Raw genomic sequence first — 17,957 nt, forward strand, 5'->3', positions numbered from 1 at the left:
CACAGGAGGCTGAACAGATGTGGCCACTCAGTCTTGGACTTTCAGACTCCAATGCTGTAAGCTAAATAAACCTTTTTCCTTTATAAAGTACCCAGCCTCAGATACTTTGTCATAACAACAGAAAATGGACTAATACAAGTAGTCTCCTGTCGCATCTCACGACTAAACACACAGGGTCACTCCAGGTGAACAGGGCTGTGTGAAATAACCAGAGATAGAGAAATACCTTTTTCTTTGCGTCCTGTGATGGCTCCTCTGACCTTAGGGGTCCATGGAAAGAAAGAGAGAGAGAGAGCATGTGCTGAACCCTTTTATTGGGTAGAAGCCATTCAAATGAGGTAAGGGGTCAGGTTTTGGGAGGGGTGGGTTGAGTCTAGCTTCATGATGTCTACTATCAGGAGATTGACTGACATCGAGGAAGGCCACTCCCAAAGGCAGAACAAGAGATGGGGACACTCAAAGGGAGTTTCCATGGAATTTCTATCCCAAACAGGGCAACGGGGTAGGATTACAAAAGAATAGGTGAGTTAGCTCAACCCCAGGGTATGCCTAATCAGAAGACTGGCCTTGCTATCCGGGCAGGTGAAAAGACTGAGTCACGAGTCATGGCACTACTGCCCAGAATACAGTGATCTTTCAGGTCCCTGTGGTGCATCAGGACTGGAAGTCATGGTAACTCAATGTGGCTCCCCACAGTCTCCTAAAACCTCTTCGTGACACAGTGTGACAGAGCTCTGAACTGACTTGGAGCTTTTTCTCCTGTTCATGACACCAATTCATCCTTTAGACACTGGGAAAGAGCAGAGGCATGGGGACTGAATAGGCCTGAGTCCAAATCCTGGCCCTGTCACTCATTACCAATGTGGCTCTGGGCAGATTTGTTGACCTCCTGAAGCCTCGTCTCCCTTTCTTGTCCAATGTGTTAGCAGAGGCACACACGGAGTTCAGTAGTGGCAACCATTACAATAAGGCCTTTACTATTCCTCTTTGGTTCCTGACCTGTGAAGTGGCCGGCAGATACAGGTTTTGCTGGGCCAGCATTATTTTAAATTATGAATCTGAACGTCTTTTGGGTAGAAATGCACCCAGTTCCCACTTCCAAAGTCTGGACAGCATCACACACTTACATTTTTACTGTGTCCTCTTGCCGGCCCTGAGAACTGAGGTAGGATTGCTAAGGTGGTAGGTGGTCTCTGTAGTGTTTATTTCTTCCCCTCAAGGTCATCACCCCAATTTTTTGCTCTGGTTTCCTCCTCCCCATTCTCCTGTGCTGTGTGTGACAGAAGCTCACTCCATCCTGGGTGTGGAAAGGGACATGACAGTTTAACTCTGAGTGGACCAGCACAGTCCCACTCACTGGATAGGGTATCATTTGATGGGTGGGCTCATGACTCTTTGGGGGAGCTTTTACTGAGAACAAGGACAAAGCTTTCTCACTCTTCTGATAGAAAATTTCTCCCAGTTGCTCTAGGGATTGTTGGTACCCATTTTGCCACCCCGAGGGACAACCAGCCTAAGAATGAAGCTGACATCACGGGAGGCAAGAAGAGAAGCAAAAGGAAACTGGGTCCTTGATGACATTTGTCACACAGTGAGTGACACTAAACTACTTCTAGGATTTCCATTCACATGAACCAATAAGCCCCTTTATTAGTTAAGCCAGTCTGAGTTGGGTTTTAGTGACACTGAACTGGCTGCAATTGGTTTAACTTTATAAGGTCCATTCGGATTTGAATTATGAAAGATCTCAGATTTATTTGCTGATTTCAGTCATCTCTGAGATCCAAAGCTACACCTCACACGTCCCCCAAATGACACGAGTCCTGACTACTCAGTCATCCAGAGCAGAAGGGACAGGACAGGGGCTGCCCCCTGAAGTCTCCCTCCATGCCAATCTTGACCTTCACCTCCAGGAAATGTAGAGGAGAGCAGGCTTACAGCATGCTCTGCCTCCATCCCACTGCTCCCCTCAAACCATCTTTCTCTGAATTAGCTTTAATACTGACCATCTGTACAGTCCCACAGGCCGTGTGCTCAGGAAAACCTAGCATTTGTCGCCATCTTGGAATTCCAAATGACTTTATCTTTGAACTTGTGTTTTCTAAGTGATGTCTGATGGGACAGTGAAGCATGTGAGCAGATTATAAGCAATATTCTTGTCTGCCATCCCTTTGCCGCTGCCTCCTTTTATATATATATATATTGCTCTTGAATTCGGATGCACCCACGATATGTGGGGGTTCAGCAAGTCTCAGAATGAATTCAAGGTAAGTGGATTGTGACTAGTAAGGAGAGGCCTGGCAACCCTGAGAAGCCACATCCCATTTGAAGCAGAACTGATTCAAATGTAGACCAGGCAAGGAGGTTTCAAAAAACATGAGCCATCAAGAACCCTTGTCTTCTTGCTGACCAATGAGTCTCCCCATACCCACCAGCCCCTCATCCTGCAGTTGACGCAAATGAAGCCATAGCTCCTTCCCCTTTGGGAGGTCTTCCCTCAGTAAGCCAAAGGTGGAGTGTCAGCAGAATGTGTGCATATCAAAAAGTGAAATGACCACAGTTAAAGTTAATTTTGTGTGGTGTGTCCACTGTTCTGGTGAAAACAGAAATGCACGTTAGGTCATGCTACGAAACACAAATTGTGTCATTTTGATGACTCCACATATGGGTTAAATGCTCTTATAGTTGCACTTAAAACTAGCATGTAAGGACAGGGGACGTAGCTCAGTGGTAGAATGCTTGCTGAGCATGCCTGGGTCCTGGGTTTGATTTCCAGCATCACAAAAAGCAAACAGAAAACTTACCCAATATTAAGATGAGTACGAAAATCTATGTGAAAATTAAATGCTTGATTTTCCTCTACTTAAAAGGACATTAAATAGCAAATAAAAAGTACTATGACAGGTCAAAAGAAAAAAGTTTTATATTTTAGAAGCTTAAACAATGCTTCCCCTATCCCCTGCTTGTTCAAATGAGGTGTTCCCAATTTTCATTTTGCACTGGCCCCTGAAAATTATAAAGCAGGCCCTACTGGTCATGGATGACACAGCACAGCCCATTAAAGTGAGAATCTCACTAGCAACCTCTGTCTTAAATCTAAATTTAGAGTAGAGTCAAGAAATTTCTTGCTGCTAAACAATAGCAAATCAAGAGGTCAGTGAATCCCATTCTCTATTTCTGACTTTGCAGCTTGTTGCCAAGATGAAAAAGTGATTGACATCCTGGAAAACCCTCATTGAACTGCAAACTTGGGACAGATGGTGCCACCTGGGCGCATGTGTAATCCAGGTGCTCAGTGACACAGAGACACTGAGCACCTCCCAGGGGAGCCACCTGCCACTCCACCTTTCCCTCTGCTGGGTGGCAGAATACAAACTATGCCATTCTGGCATGAGGATTATTTTGAGCTAAAGTCACTGAAATAATTCTGGATGCCCTTCCCCCCTTTTTTCCTGAAAGCTGAAGATAAAACCCCACATGAAAGATGTCCTCTCTATGCCAGAAGGAAGGTAACGTTATGGTCACCTAGGATGAGCAATTGAGACCAAGAGAATTCTGTACATACAAATCTTGTAAAAATAGTTCTTATCTTCTGTTACCTCCCCCACCCCATGTAATTTGGTTACTTTTCCACAATTGCCTTTCTTTGTTCAGCCTAGTATAAAAGCATTTTAAAGGGTTTGCTACTTCTTTTGGGTCTTCATTCCTTATTAAATAAGTTTGTATGCTTTTCTCCCTCATCCTGCAGTTGACGCAAATGAAGCCATAGCTCCTATTATTAGCTTTTCTCCTATTAATTTGCATTACCTTGTGGGAGACCAACCTTGCACCCGGCTGGGTGCTGAGGCGCTCAGTCACAGAAATGTGGCAGAGCTTTCCCCACCCTTCTTGGGTTTGAGGGTCGGTGTCTCGTGCATGGGTGTGTCTTGCTACAGCCATGAGTGGAGCTACGCTCACCTGTTCCTTTGTAATATAACCCCTTGCCCTGTTTAGGATAGAATCTTCCATGGAAGTGCCTTGTGTGTGTCCCCTTCTCTTACTGTGCCCTTGGGTGTGGCCTACCCAGGTGTCAGTCAACCTGCTGACAGTGGACATCATGAAGATAGACTCAGTCCCCTGAAACCTGACCCCTTGCCTCATTTGAATAGCTTCTCCTCAATAAAAGGGGTCAGCACGTGCTCTCTCTCTCTCTCTTTCTTCCTGCGAACCCTTAAGGTCAGAGGAGCCATCACAGCAACCCCAAAGAAAAAGGTATTTGTGTCTCTTGTGTGGTTATTTTACGCAGCCCAGTCAGCCCAGTTTAACTGGAGTGACCCCTGAGCCTTTTAGTCGAGAGAACAGAAACCCGGCATTACCTCATTTTAATTCTCAGGCCTAGATGAAAAACCCAAAGAGAGTAAAGATAAAAATTTGTCTCCCTACGCTAGCTCTGAGCAGGGCAGGGAGAGAAGGCTTAGGCCAGAACATTCCTGATGACCACCCAGAGGAGCATGTGGAGACTCCCTGCTTGGAGCCACACACCTGGACTCACAACCCACTCCCTTCCTCACTTACTTGTCCTGTGGACTGCAAGAACCAGGCCCCGACGTTTCAATGTCCTCATTTCAAACATGAACCTAATTCCAGGTCTTTCCTAACGTGTTAAAATGATCAAATGTCATAATCCAAAGCAAGGCACAAAAATACACTGTCACATAATAAACACTTTCAGCCATTAACAGGATGATTGTTGTGGTTTGGATATGTGATATTCCTGAAAAAGCTCATGTGTGAGACAATGCAAGAATGTTCAGAGGTGAAAGGGTTAGATTATGAGAATCCTGACCTAATCAATGGCTTAACCTACTGATATAGATTAACCAGGTGGTAACTGTAGGCAGGTAGGCTGTGGTTAGAGGAGGTAGGTCACGGGGGTGTGCCTTTGGGGTATGTATATTTTGTCCTTGGTGGGTGGAGCTCTCTTTCTCTGTGTGCTTCCTGTTGCCCGCTCCTGAGCTGCTTTCCTGACACACCCCTCCACCATGTTGTTCTGCCTCACCTTACCTCAGGCTCAGAGCAATGGAGTTGGCCATCTATGGACTGAGACCTCTGAAACCAGGAGCCCCAAATAAACTTCTCCTCCTTTCTGTTTTCTTGTTGGGTCTTTTGATCACAGCGATGAGAATGCTGACTAAAATAATAATTATTATTTTCCCTTTGTGATGGAAGGAGACTGTGATTTCTCCTTGTATTTCAACCCTCGCATAGTTATCAAATGGAGAACTGTGAAAGCAATAAATGAGGGATGCTCTGTGGTCATCATGGATTTTGAATGGGCTGAGAGTGTTCTAAGCCTGATCTTCTTCTACGGACCTGACTGCATTTCTTCACCCAGGTCTAAGCTTCATTAGAATCTGTCTTTCTAGATCATCACTGTTAAGGTCAAACAAGTTCACCCTCACTCTCCAAACCTTGGAGCAATGATTCTCAGACTCCCACAGGTCACTCTAGACCTGTCAAACCAGAATGGCAACAAATGGGAGCTGGTATCTGCATTTAAGGTAACTCCCAGGTGACAGTGAAGTAGCCACATGTCTGTGACCCTGTTTGCACAGAACAGGGTGAGGCACTGTGCTAGGCTGGCCCGCGGGGTTCACAGGATGGAAGCCATCAGCAGTTAATGGTGGTCGGGCTTCCTTACCCCTCAGTCCTAATAAAGACTCCAATCCATAGTTCTGACTCCTGGGGGATCTGGGTACCTTGTCCTTGGTCACAAGAGTTCTCTGAAACAGAGGTTGAATTTCCTGGTGATGTCACTACATCAAACAGTGATCTGACAGCACTGACCACTACCAATAAATACTGCTCTACCTTTGAGTTTATTAATACTGATTCCAATGTAGCTCAGAGTACCTACCGTATTCTGTCTCTGAAAAAAATGAGAATTTCTAACCATAAATTCCATTCCATAAGGGGTATGTGAAACCAGCTAGATCCACTGAGAAACCCAAAGGAACAAGTAATTCTGAATGAGAGCAATGGAGAAGGATGTTTGAATCAACATGTTGGAGTAGTCATTCTTCATGCCAAGAACACAGATCAACTGATTCTTGATTTACGTGTGAGACTGGGAAAGGACCACGTGGGAGTGCACCCTCCTCAGGCCAGCTTCTGGATTTCTGGTTCAGGATTCTTGCTCACATCTTAAAGTGGATTTGATGAACATCTGGCTGCTCTCATGCTGCTGTCCATGATTGTCAGAGGTCTAGGCATATTAGTAGGTGACAAAAATATATTATTACCCAGAAGTAGGTTAAAATAGGTAGCTGCAAGCATTATAAGCATTCTTTTAAGCGGGTAATCTTGGCAAGGAAAGTGGGTAGCCTTTGGATTAGTGTGTTCCCAAGGATGCCCAGACTCTGTTTCCTATAAACAACAAGTGCACCTTCTACTTTCTTGCCTAAACAGTTTTAGTGCAGAGACTGAGACCAGAATCCAGTAGTTTTTCTCTGCAACACCATCCTTTGGGAGTTCCTCTGAGCTACCTAATACCCAGGAGACCACTGGCAGAGTGCAGGAGGATAAACCCAAACTATGCTCCTCTTTCAAGTTACCCTCTCTACTTGCTGTATCTATGATAGAACTCAAACCTCAATCTCCTAGGCCACTTCTGCCCTCTCCTGGTACTTTAAGTAATGCTGCCTTATCTTTAGCACCCATCCCTTTTATCCCTCACCCAGCACTCTGTGTTACCCTATTCCAGAGGCTCCCACCAATCTCCATGGTCAACAGCCAAAGTTGGTGACATTGGGGTGGAGAGATCAGTGAGGAGGCAGATAGGTAATTTAGCTCCAAACCAATCACAAGACACAGCCAGACGGGGCCTTGGACACCAATGAGGTGCAGAACTGAAGGAAAGAAAGGAGTAAAAAAATAACTCTAGTGCTGTGCTTGGATAATAAGAATGGAAAAGATATGGACAGAAATATGACAGATGGAAACAGGAGAGCTTTTGGGTAAGGGCGTTTCAAATTCATTGCATTTAATGTGCCAGGTGAACCTATTAGAATCTGGGATTCCAGAACTCCAGGATTTTCTAAAACCATCTTCATTGGTCATATTCGTAACTTCCTAAAGTTTCAAGATTTTCAATTATTTATGTATTAGGATGAGTTAGTAGGGAATATCCTGGTGTTTCTATCTCCTTTGATCCCTGAAAAGAGATAACAACCTCCTGCTTCTTGGAGCCCACAGGAGCAATTCCATAGGAACATCCTATGAGAAATAATGAGTGGAAGAGCCCAGGAGAGGATGAGCAACAGAGGGGGAACTGATGAGGACCGGAGTTCTCTGGTGGAACTTGTGGTTGGTCGAACCCCTTCCTGTCAGGGAACTGCTGCAAGGAGTTACCTGGTTTGAGGCCCTGCCCCATCATGAAGACCCTGATGCTCCAAGTTGGACACATGTGTTGGCCCAAGAGGAAGGAGAGTGTGCTGCTGTGCAGTTTTGCATGAAAGAGAGGGCCTGGGTGGGCTAAGGGATGAGTGAGGGGGAAATCCTAACTCAGGGAAAAGATGCCATTTTCTTCCAATGAAAGTGCTATCTGCTACCTAGCTCTATATCCTGAGGTTGTAGCTGCCAAGAGGGCACCTTTTAAAAAGTTGCTGCAGGGATTTATGTGGCCTTGCCCAGAGAGCAGGATCAGACTCTGCCACAGAGGCCCAAAACAGGTAAACATGACCCCTAACCCCAATCCTACACCCTGAAGTCTTATATGATCCACAGTGACCAAGATTGGTTTTCCTACTACTCTGACACATGGGAGCTTAGAGTCAGATTAATTTTATTTTCAGGGGGAGCAGTCTTAAAGTTTCAAAGGTACACCAAAAATAAAATAACATAAGGGCTATGGATGTGGCTCTGTGGGAGAGCATGTGCTTAGCACGTGTGAGGCCCTGGGTTCAATCTCTAGCATCAAAATAAAGACAATAACAAAATTTTAAAAGTGCTCTTTCTCATAGCCAGAATTGTGGAATAAAACCCACGGGTCTCTCTCAGCACATGGACTTGCATGAACCCTCTCATCACTGGGGGGCTATGAATGTCACCTAGCATCACAGTCCTCTGGGTCCTGTCTCAAGCAGAAGGCCTCTCTCCCAGGGCTGGACACCTCTTGGCTGATGTATCCTTGTGGAGTTAAAGAAGACTTCCCAGATCCTCTGACAGGTGAAATAGCCCTACTCCACCATGCCGCTGGCATCTGATTGGATTATCCTGTGAGGGCTGGAGGCCGCTCTGCACACAGCTCAGGAATTCATTAAGGCTTCCCAGTCGTGAGAGTGATCCTCGGGGCAGCAGCGGGTGTGGGCAAGTCAATGTTCCAGAGCAGGGGAGCTTGCCAGAGAGACCATGCCAGATGGCAAGGACAACCAGGGCAGCAGAGCAGCCCAGGAGGGCTTCAGAAAGCTCTGCCAGGTGACTCACCTGAGCCTGAGGGCACAGGAAACCCTGCCTGCTTCCTCAAAAGAATGAGCAGACAGAAGCAGCACTTCTCTCAGACCCCAGCCCTGGCCCCATCACGTAGTTCACTTCACGCGTGGATACGGGACAGCCACAAATCAACCTGTGGGATACCTGAAGCTTGCTCTTAAAACATAACTTTCCCTGCCCCCAGTTACCTAAGGATGTAGGTAGGACTTGATGGGAAATGTGGAAAGTGTAGAAAAATCTTACAGAAGAAGATTTAATAGTCACCAGAAAGGAAAACCCGTATATGCATCTAGAGCAGTATGGGATCAAGTTTAGGATTAGGGCAGGGTGGCCAAGTTTTCTCAGCCTGAATTCTAAAAGAAATGTTAATTGTGAAAATTCTTAAAAATTCAGAATAGAGAGAAAAGGAGCAAATGTTCAGATACCTGCCACTTTTTTTTTTTAAATATTTTTAGTTGTAGATGAACATAATACCTATATTTCTTTCTTCTTCTTCTTTTTTTTTTTTTTAATAAATGTGGTGCTAGAGATCAAACCCAGAGCCTCATGCATGCTAGGCAAGCACTCTACCACTGAGCCACAACCCTACTCCCACTCGAGGTTTTATGTGCAGCTTTTTAAGTGTTTTAACATTTTAGTCAGAACTAATCTGTTGTGCATTTGGGGGGGTTAAGGATATTCTCTTATATAACCTGAGTTCAATTAGAGCTCCTTAAATTTACACTGATACAGTACTTTAATCTACCGTTCATTTTCCAATGTTGAGAACCTACTAAAGTCCTTGTCTCCAATCTAGGGTGAGGTACTACATTTTGTTATCCTATCTCTTTTACCCCGACTATACCAAATTTCACCACATAATCATTGCAGATTTTATGCCTTGTTTAAAAAAGTGGAGTAAGACCATTATGTGAAACTTTTTCTTTTTAAATTTGTTGGTATTACTTAAGCATCATTTATTACTAAACTGTCTTTGCTCCCATATTAGGATGCACGGAATTCTTATGCATATACGTTAGAATTGAATAGTCCAAATCAAGGCACGTTATTATTTCCTCCTGACAGTTTAGTGAATACTTCTCCTGTGTGGAAAAAAAAAAAATACTGTTAACACAGCTGATATTCATTTGTGCATTATAGTCAAAACATCACACTTTTGAGAAAATTTACTGGAGTGCTGCAAAGTATGAACTTCACAAAATTTAGTCTTTTATGTCCAAAGTTTCTGACAAGATATCATTGGTTTCTTTATCCAAGGCACGGTCCTCAGCGCCACCCACAGGAGACGTTTTCCAGTTACTAAGTACTGCAGCACTCTAACCAACCTGCACAAACCGGTCTTTGGAAATATGCTGAGATGCGCATGCGCTGAACATTCTAGGCTTATGGCTCAGCAGTGTGTGGAAGACAAGAGAGCGTCCATATACCACTGGTGGGTACAATGCTGCTCGGTGTACCTTTTAAGTAGTATGATGAAGACAATTATACCATGCACAATGACCAGTTTTGGGGGGTGAAAAAACAGGGTACGATGATTATGCAGTGAAATATGGTAGTGTGAATGTTTCCCCACAAGTTCAAGCGCTGGGAAACTGACCCCCAATGCGTCAGTGTGGGGTCTAAGGATAAGCTGTGTATTACATCGTTACCACAAGTGTGGGTTAGTTACGAAAGGGGGTCCTTTCTCCCTTTTTCTCTCTTTTGCCCATATGACACTCAAGAAGGCTCTCATCAGATGCCCGCCCCTGATCTTGGACTTCTCAGCCTCCTGAATTATGGGACAATAAATTTCTGCTCATAATAAGTTACCCAGTCTGTGGTGTTCCATTACGCAGCACAAAATGGACTGACACTCTCTGCCCTTGACTCTAGAACATTTCTACAGCCTTTCTTTGTTTCGTATGATGTTGGAATTTTTGAAGGATTCACACCTCTCCATTCAGTTTTAATAGAATGCTCCTCACTTTGTGTTTATCAGATGTCCCTTGTGTTTAGGTTAAGGTTATGCACTCCTAGCCTGATTCCTGCATAGATGGCAGCCATCTGTCCCTTGTTGGTGATGTTAATTTTAAACCCCAGAGTTTGGCCCAATTTCTCCACTGTATAATTACTATTCTTTTTCTCCCTACGGTCAATAAGGAGTCTGTTAAGACAATGCAAATATCCCGCTTGTCACCAAAATTTCCTCTTTGGTTCAATATCTATTGATGATTCTGGGCATAGAGAGGAAAACTCAGGAGAAAAATGGAAACTTGCCCTTTGGGGTAAGTTGAAATATTTTTGTCCCATTGAATATTCCAGAGTGAGAAAGAAGGCAGTGATGTGAGAAGAAACAGGGGCCAGACTACAAAGGGCCTGAAGAGGTTTGGAGTGTCTGTTCTCTTCTGCAGGAGGTGGTTTGGGGGGTCACTGCACAGGCTGGATGGAAGATAGGAGGGCAGTTAGAGGCCTCGCCATCATCCAGGCTGAGTTGGCCTAGTTCACAACCTGAGGGCCGGGAGCTCTGGGTCAGGGAGACCACAGATAGGGCAGCTCAATGTTATACCACTTCAGGGGCATGTGTGGAGTTAACAGCCTAGAGCGCTGGGTTTACTGTGAGTACAGGAACCCTTGTTTTAGTCATCTGTGTGCTGCTGTGACCGAAAGGCCCAACAAGAACAATGCAGAGGAGGAAAAGTTCATTTGGCGCTCATGGTTTCAGAGGTTCATTCCATAGTTGGTTGACTCCATAGCTCTGGGCCCCAGATGAGGCAGAACATCATGGTGGAAGGGTGTGGCAGAGGGAAGCAGTTTAGGACATGGCACCAGGGAGGAGAGAGAGAGAGAGAGAGAGCGCTCTGCTCACCAAGGACAAAATGTAAACCCCAAAGGCATGTCCCCAATATCCTATGTCCTCCCACATGCCCTTCCTGTTTACAGTTACCACCCAATTAATCCATATCAGTGGATCAAATGTGAGCTTTTGAGAGATACCACATGTCCATCCTATAATAATCCCTTTTTTCCTGAGTAAGTCCTCTCTTGCCAACCTGATGATCCAGGTGGGTTCTCATTGATGGACAGGAAGGATGCATATGTGTATGTGTGTAGGGATGGGAGGGATTAATTTCAGGAGGATCTAGAGTGATGGTGTAGCTAATGGTGTCTGTATCCCTGCAAGCAGTGAAAATAACCCATGTGTTTTCATTTCTAGAGCAGCAGAGCAGCACCTGACAGAGGTGCCAGCACTTCTGCCCCACCCTGGCCCTCAGCAATTCATATATATATATATATATATATATATATATATGGTGTGGGGTGTGGGTATGTGTATGATAGTTATATTCATCCAAGGATTAAGGGAGCTATAGCTCCCAGAACTTTCTGTGGAAGAACAATGTTAGGAGTGTCTCAGGAGAATGAGATGGATGTTATATTATGTTGGCCACATAAGCTAAGGGAGAATTTATAATCTGGCAATTCCATTCATGTACCCACTTGGTCATCTGGCAGCTATTATTGAGCTCCTACTATGTGTCAGGCATTATTGGAGATCCTGGGGGTGCAGGAAATCTCCTAGGAGGAGTGGTGGGAGGTGGGGAGTTCATGAGAGTACATGAGTACCAAGAGGTAAGCATGAGGAGGCAGGCACCCCTCTATCAGCCTCTTGTTCCCCACTCTACCATAGCCCATTCTGTGCACTGACTGCCATTTGCTGATAATGCCACTCTAAAATTGATTGCTCAAGGCTTGCCACAGTGTTCCCTTAATTCACATTTCGTCAGCATAAACATCAGACACATCCCACTGTGAGGTAAATAATTCCATCTCAAGGAGTCCTGAGGCATGGGTTCTGCCTTGGGGATATCCCAAATGTCACAATAGAGACTGGACTTTGTGTAATGTGGCCCAGTTCCTCTGAACACAAAGGACCCCAGCAAGTGATGGTGCAGGAAAGTCCAATTTGTCAAGGACATGAAGTGGGGTACAGGTGAGCAAAAACTGCCCAAAATCCAAATCCAAAGTTTCCCATCTCCTTGCCATGTTGCCCAGCTCTGGTGCCGTATACACTGGTGTCTCGGTGCCTCCATTCACAAAAGCCTGTACGTGAACTCACAGGTGTCTGAGCTGAACGCTTTGTCCTGGAGGTTAATAAGGAAGGAGTAGAAGCAGCCAGCAGAGAACAGGCCACTTCCCCAGCTCCAACCTGGGGCCAAGCATGGACCATTCACAGGACTCATTCTGGCTCTAGCTCATCCTGTGACTCCAGACACCCAAACCCTTTCACTAGGGCATTTCCCAGGACCATGACTCACCATTGCTGGCGATTTTAGAGATGCACTGATGACACGCCTTCTCCAGGCCGCCTGGCATTGTTCTTGCTCACTGGCAAAGTTATGGGGATAAAAATAAAAAATAATTCATTAGCAAGGTTGAGGGAAGGGTGTTCTAACACCAGTGACTGTCTCTGGGCGGGTCTCTGGGGTATGCAGGGTTGCCTCAGTCAGCATGGGAGCCTGGGTGCCAGTGTCAATGTGGGTCCACCTGCAGAGATGGCCTGGTTCTTGGGGCTGAGAGAAACATCTCATATTTCACAGCTGGGGAATGAAGCTGCTGGAGGTTAACAGGCTCATGATCATACCCAGCCAGGAAGACACAGAACTAGAGAAAGAGAGAAAAACAGCTGTGGCTTACTACACAACCGCTCCACGCCAGACATTGTGTGACCACTCTCATATTTAGTCCCTGACAGTCCTCTAGTTTAACTCTATTTTATAGATAGAGCCTGGGAGGTTCATTTAGGTTCCGATTTGCCCTAAAGCCAGGGCAGACAACTGGCAGAGCCCAAATTTGATCCACATATGTGGACAGAGCTGGGGTCTTTCTCAATTCCTGACACATGTTCAACTTCTCTCCATTATAATGTCGCTCTCTGTGGACCTGAGGCTGAAGAGTCACCATGAACTTGACCATGTATCATCAGCCTGGAACCAAGACCTAAGTGCCACTCAGGTTTCACTGTGGATTTGCTGTCATCTGAGCAAATTGGTTGACACTGGGAGAAAGGGATTTCCCTTCCTTGGAAGAAACATCCATGAATTTAAAACACACAACAAAAATCCAACCAATCAAGGCAGCAGATTTCCCTGCCCAGTAACATAAAGACATTAGAAGGGGCAACAGCTGGAGGAAGCGGGAGGGTTCTTTAATTCCTTCATGCTTGGTGCCTGGGTACAGGTAGTTCTACCATTTTCTACCATTTCATTGCTTTGAAATGAGGCCTCAGTGGGGCCTGGAAGCTCCAGGCGGAATCTGGGTGAACATCCTGACTTCTCTCACACAGCCTCTCCAGGAACTGTTCTGAAGGCATGTGGCTCCGCAGGAAAGCAGTCATTGTTCCTAGTATGGAGGAGGAGGTTTGCAAACCTGGCCACCAAAACCTGTGAGCAATGCTGCTGGCAGGGCCTCTGGGGACAGAGCGGGGTGAGGGTGGCAGCTGGAGAGGGGCCAGGCAGTATTGGGCAGGATTGGTGGAGCAGATACAGAGGGGAGGAGGATGATAGTAGCAGATATGATCACCTCCACAGCCTGTCGTGGGCACGCACCTGCTGGCAGGAGGCCACCCTGGCAGGCAGCTCTTCTGGCAGTGTCTCCCCTCTGTTAACTTGCAGGTGGCATGAGTTAGCTAGAGCTGTAGGCTCTGGGTTTTTTGTGTCCCATCCCTCTGCTTCTAGGATATTCTGTGCTCCAAGCCGGCTCTGTACCTGCCGGGTCTTCTGTCCCCCAGCGGGAGACAGTGTGCTAGGAGGGGGCTGGTCCCAATGGAGGCAAATCACCATGCCCTGCCAAGGTCCTCCCCGTGTGGCCCTCCTTTAATCCTCCAGGGCCCTCAGAAGGCAGTTTTACAGAAAACAGAGATTCAGGTCAATTCATTTGCTCAAAGTCACACAGTAAACAGTAAAACTGGGGTTGGAAATGAGGCCCTGGGACTCCATTCATACTTCAAAGTCCACAATCTCTCCACCTGACACCAGAGCAAGAATAAAGGGGGGAACCTAGATAGGAAAGGCTTCCCAGAGCAGGTCGGGGACTCGGCAAGAGCATAGCGCCTTGTGGATTAGACCTGCAGCTGCCGGATCTTATTTAGCCAGGTAAGCATTATTATCCCCATTTACAGATGAGGAAACTGAGGGTCAGAAAAGTTAAGCACCTGCCCAAGATCACACAGCCAGACTGGATCTCAGGTGTCTTAAGAACTGCCAGACTTGCTCTGTCATGACCAGACAGACAGTTTTCAATGCGCTCAGATGACAGGACACAAAGCAGCAGAGCTGAACACAGAGGAACTTGCAGCCCTGATCCCCTATGACATGTCACACTAGGTCATTCCCAGTGGGCCCATTGCTGTTCTCCTGGAAGCAACTGTGGAGGGTGTATGAGTCTTTGTCTTCTGGGCACATAGTAGGTCTTCAACATATTTAATGAATAAGTCCACAAACTACGATTCAAATCTTCCTTCACAAAACTCTATTTTTCCACCCTGCTGTGCAAAAACTGTCCCCATGGTGTCCTTGCCCACAGAAAATCAGGGTAACTGTAGTCCTGCCTAAACATCAGCCTCCCCTGTATCCTTTACTCGGCTTTCCACCCATCAAGGCGAAATTAGACCAGTTCTCTGGCCTAATGGGGTCAGCCAAGCGCATGCCCTTTTGTTAACCAGGGCAGAGGCTACAGTCATTGACAGCGGTGTGAATTACAGATTAACAGTTGGTGTCCACACTTAATGAGGTTGTCTACCTCGGGAGTGCCACACTAGCAGAGTCACTTGAAACCCCGTCCAGAAGCACACCCTCCCATACTGGGTACAAACACTGTTACCTACAGGAACAGGCAGGTTCCAGTCTGGCCCTCATCTGGGCTCCTAATGGTGACAAGGTTTTTATGTAAAAAAGAGAGGAATCTTGTGTTACAGCACAGAACTTTCTCCTCTCCATCCCCAGGGAGGCCTCTGCTGTGTCTGGGGCAAGTCTAAGGGGGTGAGGAGAAGCCACATCACAGAAAAAGTCCCCAGTCCCTAGCACTGCTCTTCTTAAGGCAGCCCTCTTGGAGTTTACAACTGGGGAGCTTTGACCACACAGGCCTGGGTATCATGGACGCAGCAAGCAACTAACATTGAGAAGCTGGTGGAACGTTCTTCTCCGGGGTTGGTGTGGACTTCACATCTTCTAGCCACACATGCTCCTCAGGTCACAGAAGGGAAACTACACCGGGAGGGGAAACGACTTGGCTCTCGTGCAGTTGAGATGACACTGTTTGAAACATGGGGACTGGTTTCTATCGTACCCTCAACCCAAGGCACCTGGGTCTCTAAATCCACAGCAGCTTCGTGGAGACTGCCTGTGTCATGATATAACAATCCAAACTGTTAGCACAAGGAGACTGGGCAGGACACAAACTTCATAGATCATTTCAGCCTTTATTCAGGAACCGGACTACACCTACAGGAATGGACCCACTTTCCTGGTGGAAAATGAGCCACTGAACTAAGAAAAGGACTGGGCTTATCTAGGTTATCCTGAGAGGTGACTTAATGAATGAGCGTGTCAGCTTGGGCACTCAGGAATTTGGGGTCTGTTTTCCTGGTTGAAATGGGAGGGAGTCTGGCATTGAAGGTCAGTCTCAGGGATTTATCTTACTGGGCTGGATGGAGGGCCTGGGGTCAGTGATTGGTGTCTGGAGAGTGTTTGTTTAGGGAAGGATTTAATGCTTTAGCCCCTTCCCAGAGACTGCCTTTCTAGGTTTGATGGACACCTCCTCCCCAAGGTTAGTTTTATCACCCGGAAAGAATGTACTGGGAAAGGATCAGTGCCTCCAATTTATGGCTTTCTTTCTCACTCCCCTTTTCTCAAGCCTCATTATTTTGGGGCTTGTGATTTCCCATGTCTAATGCAAACATTTGTGCTTTGGCCCTTTAAGGAGGCCCAAGCTCCAGTTTTCTGAGAATCTTGAAGAATGATGTCAAACTACGAAAAGTAATGAAAGGCTGAGTATAGATTTTTTTTTTATTTCAAGTATCTCAAATTGATAGCTCTCTTTAGCCACTAACTGCAAATAATGGTAGAAACATTACTTTATAAAGCAAAACAAACAACGACAAAAAAAAAAAAAAGGTATACTTATTGGGATTAACGTCAGACCAGATCCATTTTATAAATGAAACAGTTCTTATTCCTTCAAACTCTTTATTTTCATAAACTGACAAGATGGATGAGAACTAAGAAAAGAATGATGTGCTGTTAATCTGTCACGCCTTAAAGACTGTTCCCTAAGAGACAGGTAGCTGTGACAATGGCACTGAGCTTTGGCACCCAGCTGGAAAGGAAACATGGAATTCCCACCAAGAGCCCCAGACACTGGCCATCAAACTCGGTGTACTGTGTCCAGCTTCCCTTACAAGGAATGAAATGTCAGTAAACCAACCGCGAGGTGTCATTTCCCACCTATTCTATTGTCAAAGATCCAACAGTTCAGTGTTTTAGAAGGGGAAGGGAAACAAAGCAAAGGATACTCTGAGAATATAAATGGTGACACTTTTTTTGAGGGCAATTTGGCACAACCTATCACAATCATGTTAGGCAGGGTGTTTTGTATTATACATATAAATTGTTTTATATATATATATATATATATATATATATATATACACACACACACACTTATTATATATAAAATATATTATATAATGTATATATATTTATATATAATATGTATATAATAAATACATATATACATATATGTATAATACAAAATATATATGTGTGTGTGTGTGTATATATACACACACACAATTTCATTCATGTGATAATGTCTACATGTTTGTGTAAATGCCGTAGGAAAACATCAGAAGCACACTCACCAAACCTCAGTTGATGATCCTTCCCTGTGGAGACAGGTACAGGGAAAGGGGGCCTTAGAGGATAGGGTATTGGAAAGTTTTAGAGGCAGGCATGGGAAATATTTTTATTTCCATTCTATCCCCTAGTATTGCCTGACTTTTGCTCCTCCCCCAACATGAGCATTTATAATTTAAATGAGGGGGTGGGGACATGTAGCTCAGCGGTAGAACTTTTCATAGTATGTATGAGGCCCTGGGTCTGAGCCCCAATACTAAAAAACAAAACAAAACAAACAAAAACAAAACAACAACAACAACAAAACCCAACCCTTTTTATTTAAACCCTCCTAAAGTTCAAGAAGAACTATTCAAAAAGAAAAGAAGTTTAATTGTTTTCCAAAATTCCAGAGCTAAATAAAAAAAGTAGCATATTAGGAGGATAAGTAAGGAGAAAGTCTCCTTGAGAGCAGAAATCAAAAGAGAGATGATGTGATGATTGATGGTTTGGAACAGTGTTTCTCTTTGGGAATATTTTCTTTAAAATTTCAAAGTAAATTGGCAAAAAAAAAAAAAAAAATCTCATGATAAACAACTGCAGACCTCCTAGCTCAAC

General features: G+C 45.2%; 1 protein-coding gene across 1 annotated transcript in view; it reads right to left on the reverse strand.

Annotated features, from left to right (window-relative positions):
• Tmem272 (transmembrane protein 272) overlaps nucleotides 1-17,957 on the reverse strand; it is a 32,925-nt gene that overhangs the window by 12,302 nt on the left and 2,666 nt on the right. The window contains exon 2 of the mRNA XM_027928741.3: nucleotides 12,765-12,834. Within this exon, the coding sequence (XP_027784542.1) occupies nucleotides 12,765-12,822 (58 nt within the window). The 5' untranslated portion in view covers nucleotides 12,823-12,834. The remainder of the gene's footprint in view (nucleotides 1-12,764; nucleotides 12,835-17,957) is intronic.

The sequence above is a fragment of the Marmota flaviventris genome, chromosome 4 (genome assembly GCF_047511675.1).
Source record: "Marmota flaviventris isolate mMarFla1 chromosome 4, mMarFla1.hap1, whole genome shotgun sequence".
Classification (NCBI taxonomy): Eukaryota; Metazoa; Chordata; class Mammalia; order Rodentia; family Sciuridae; genus Marmota; species Marmota flaviventris.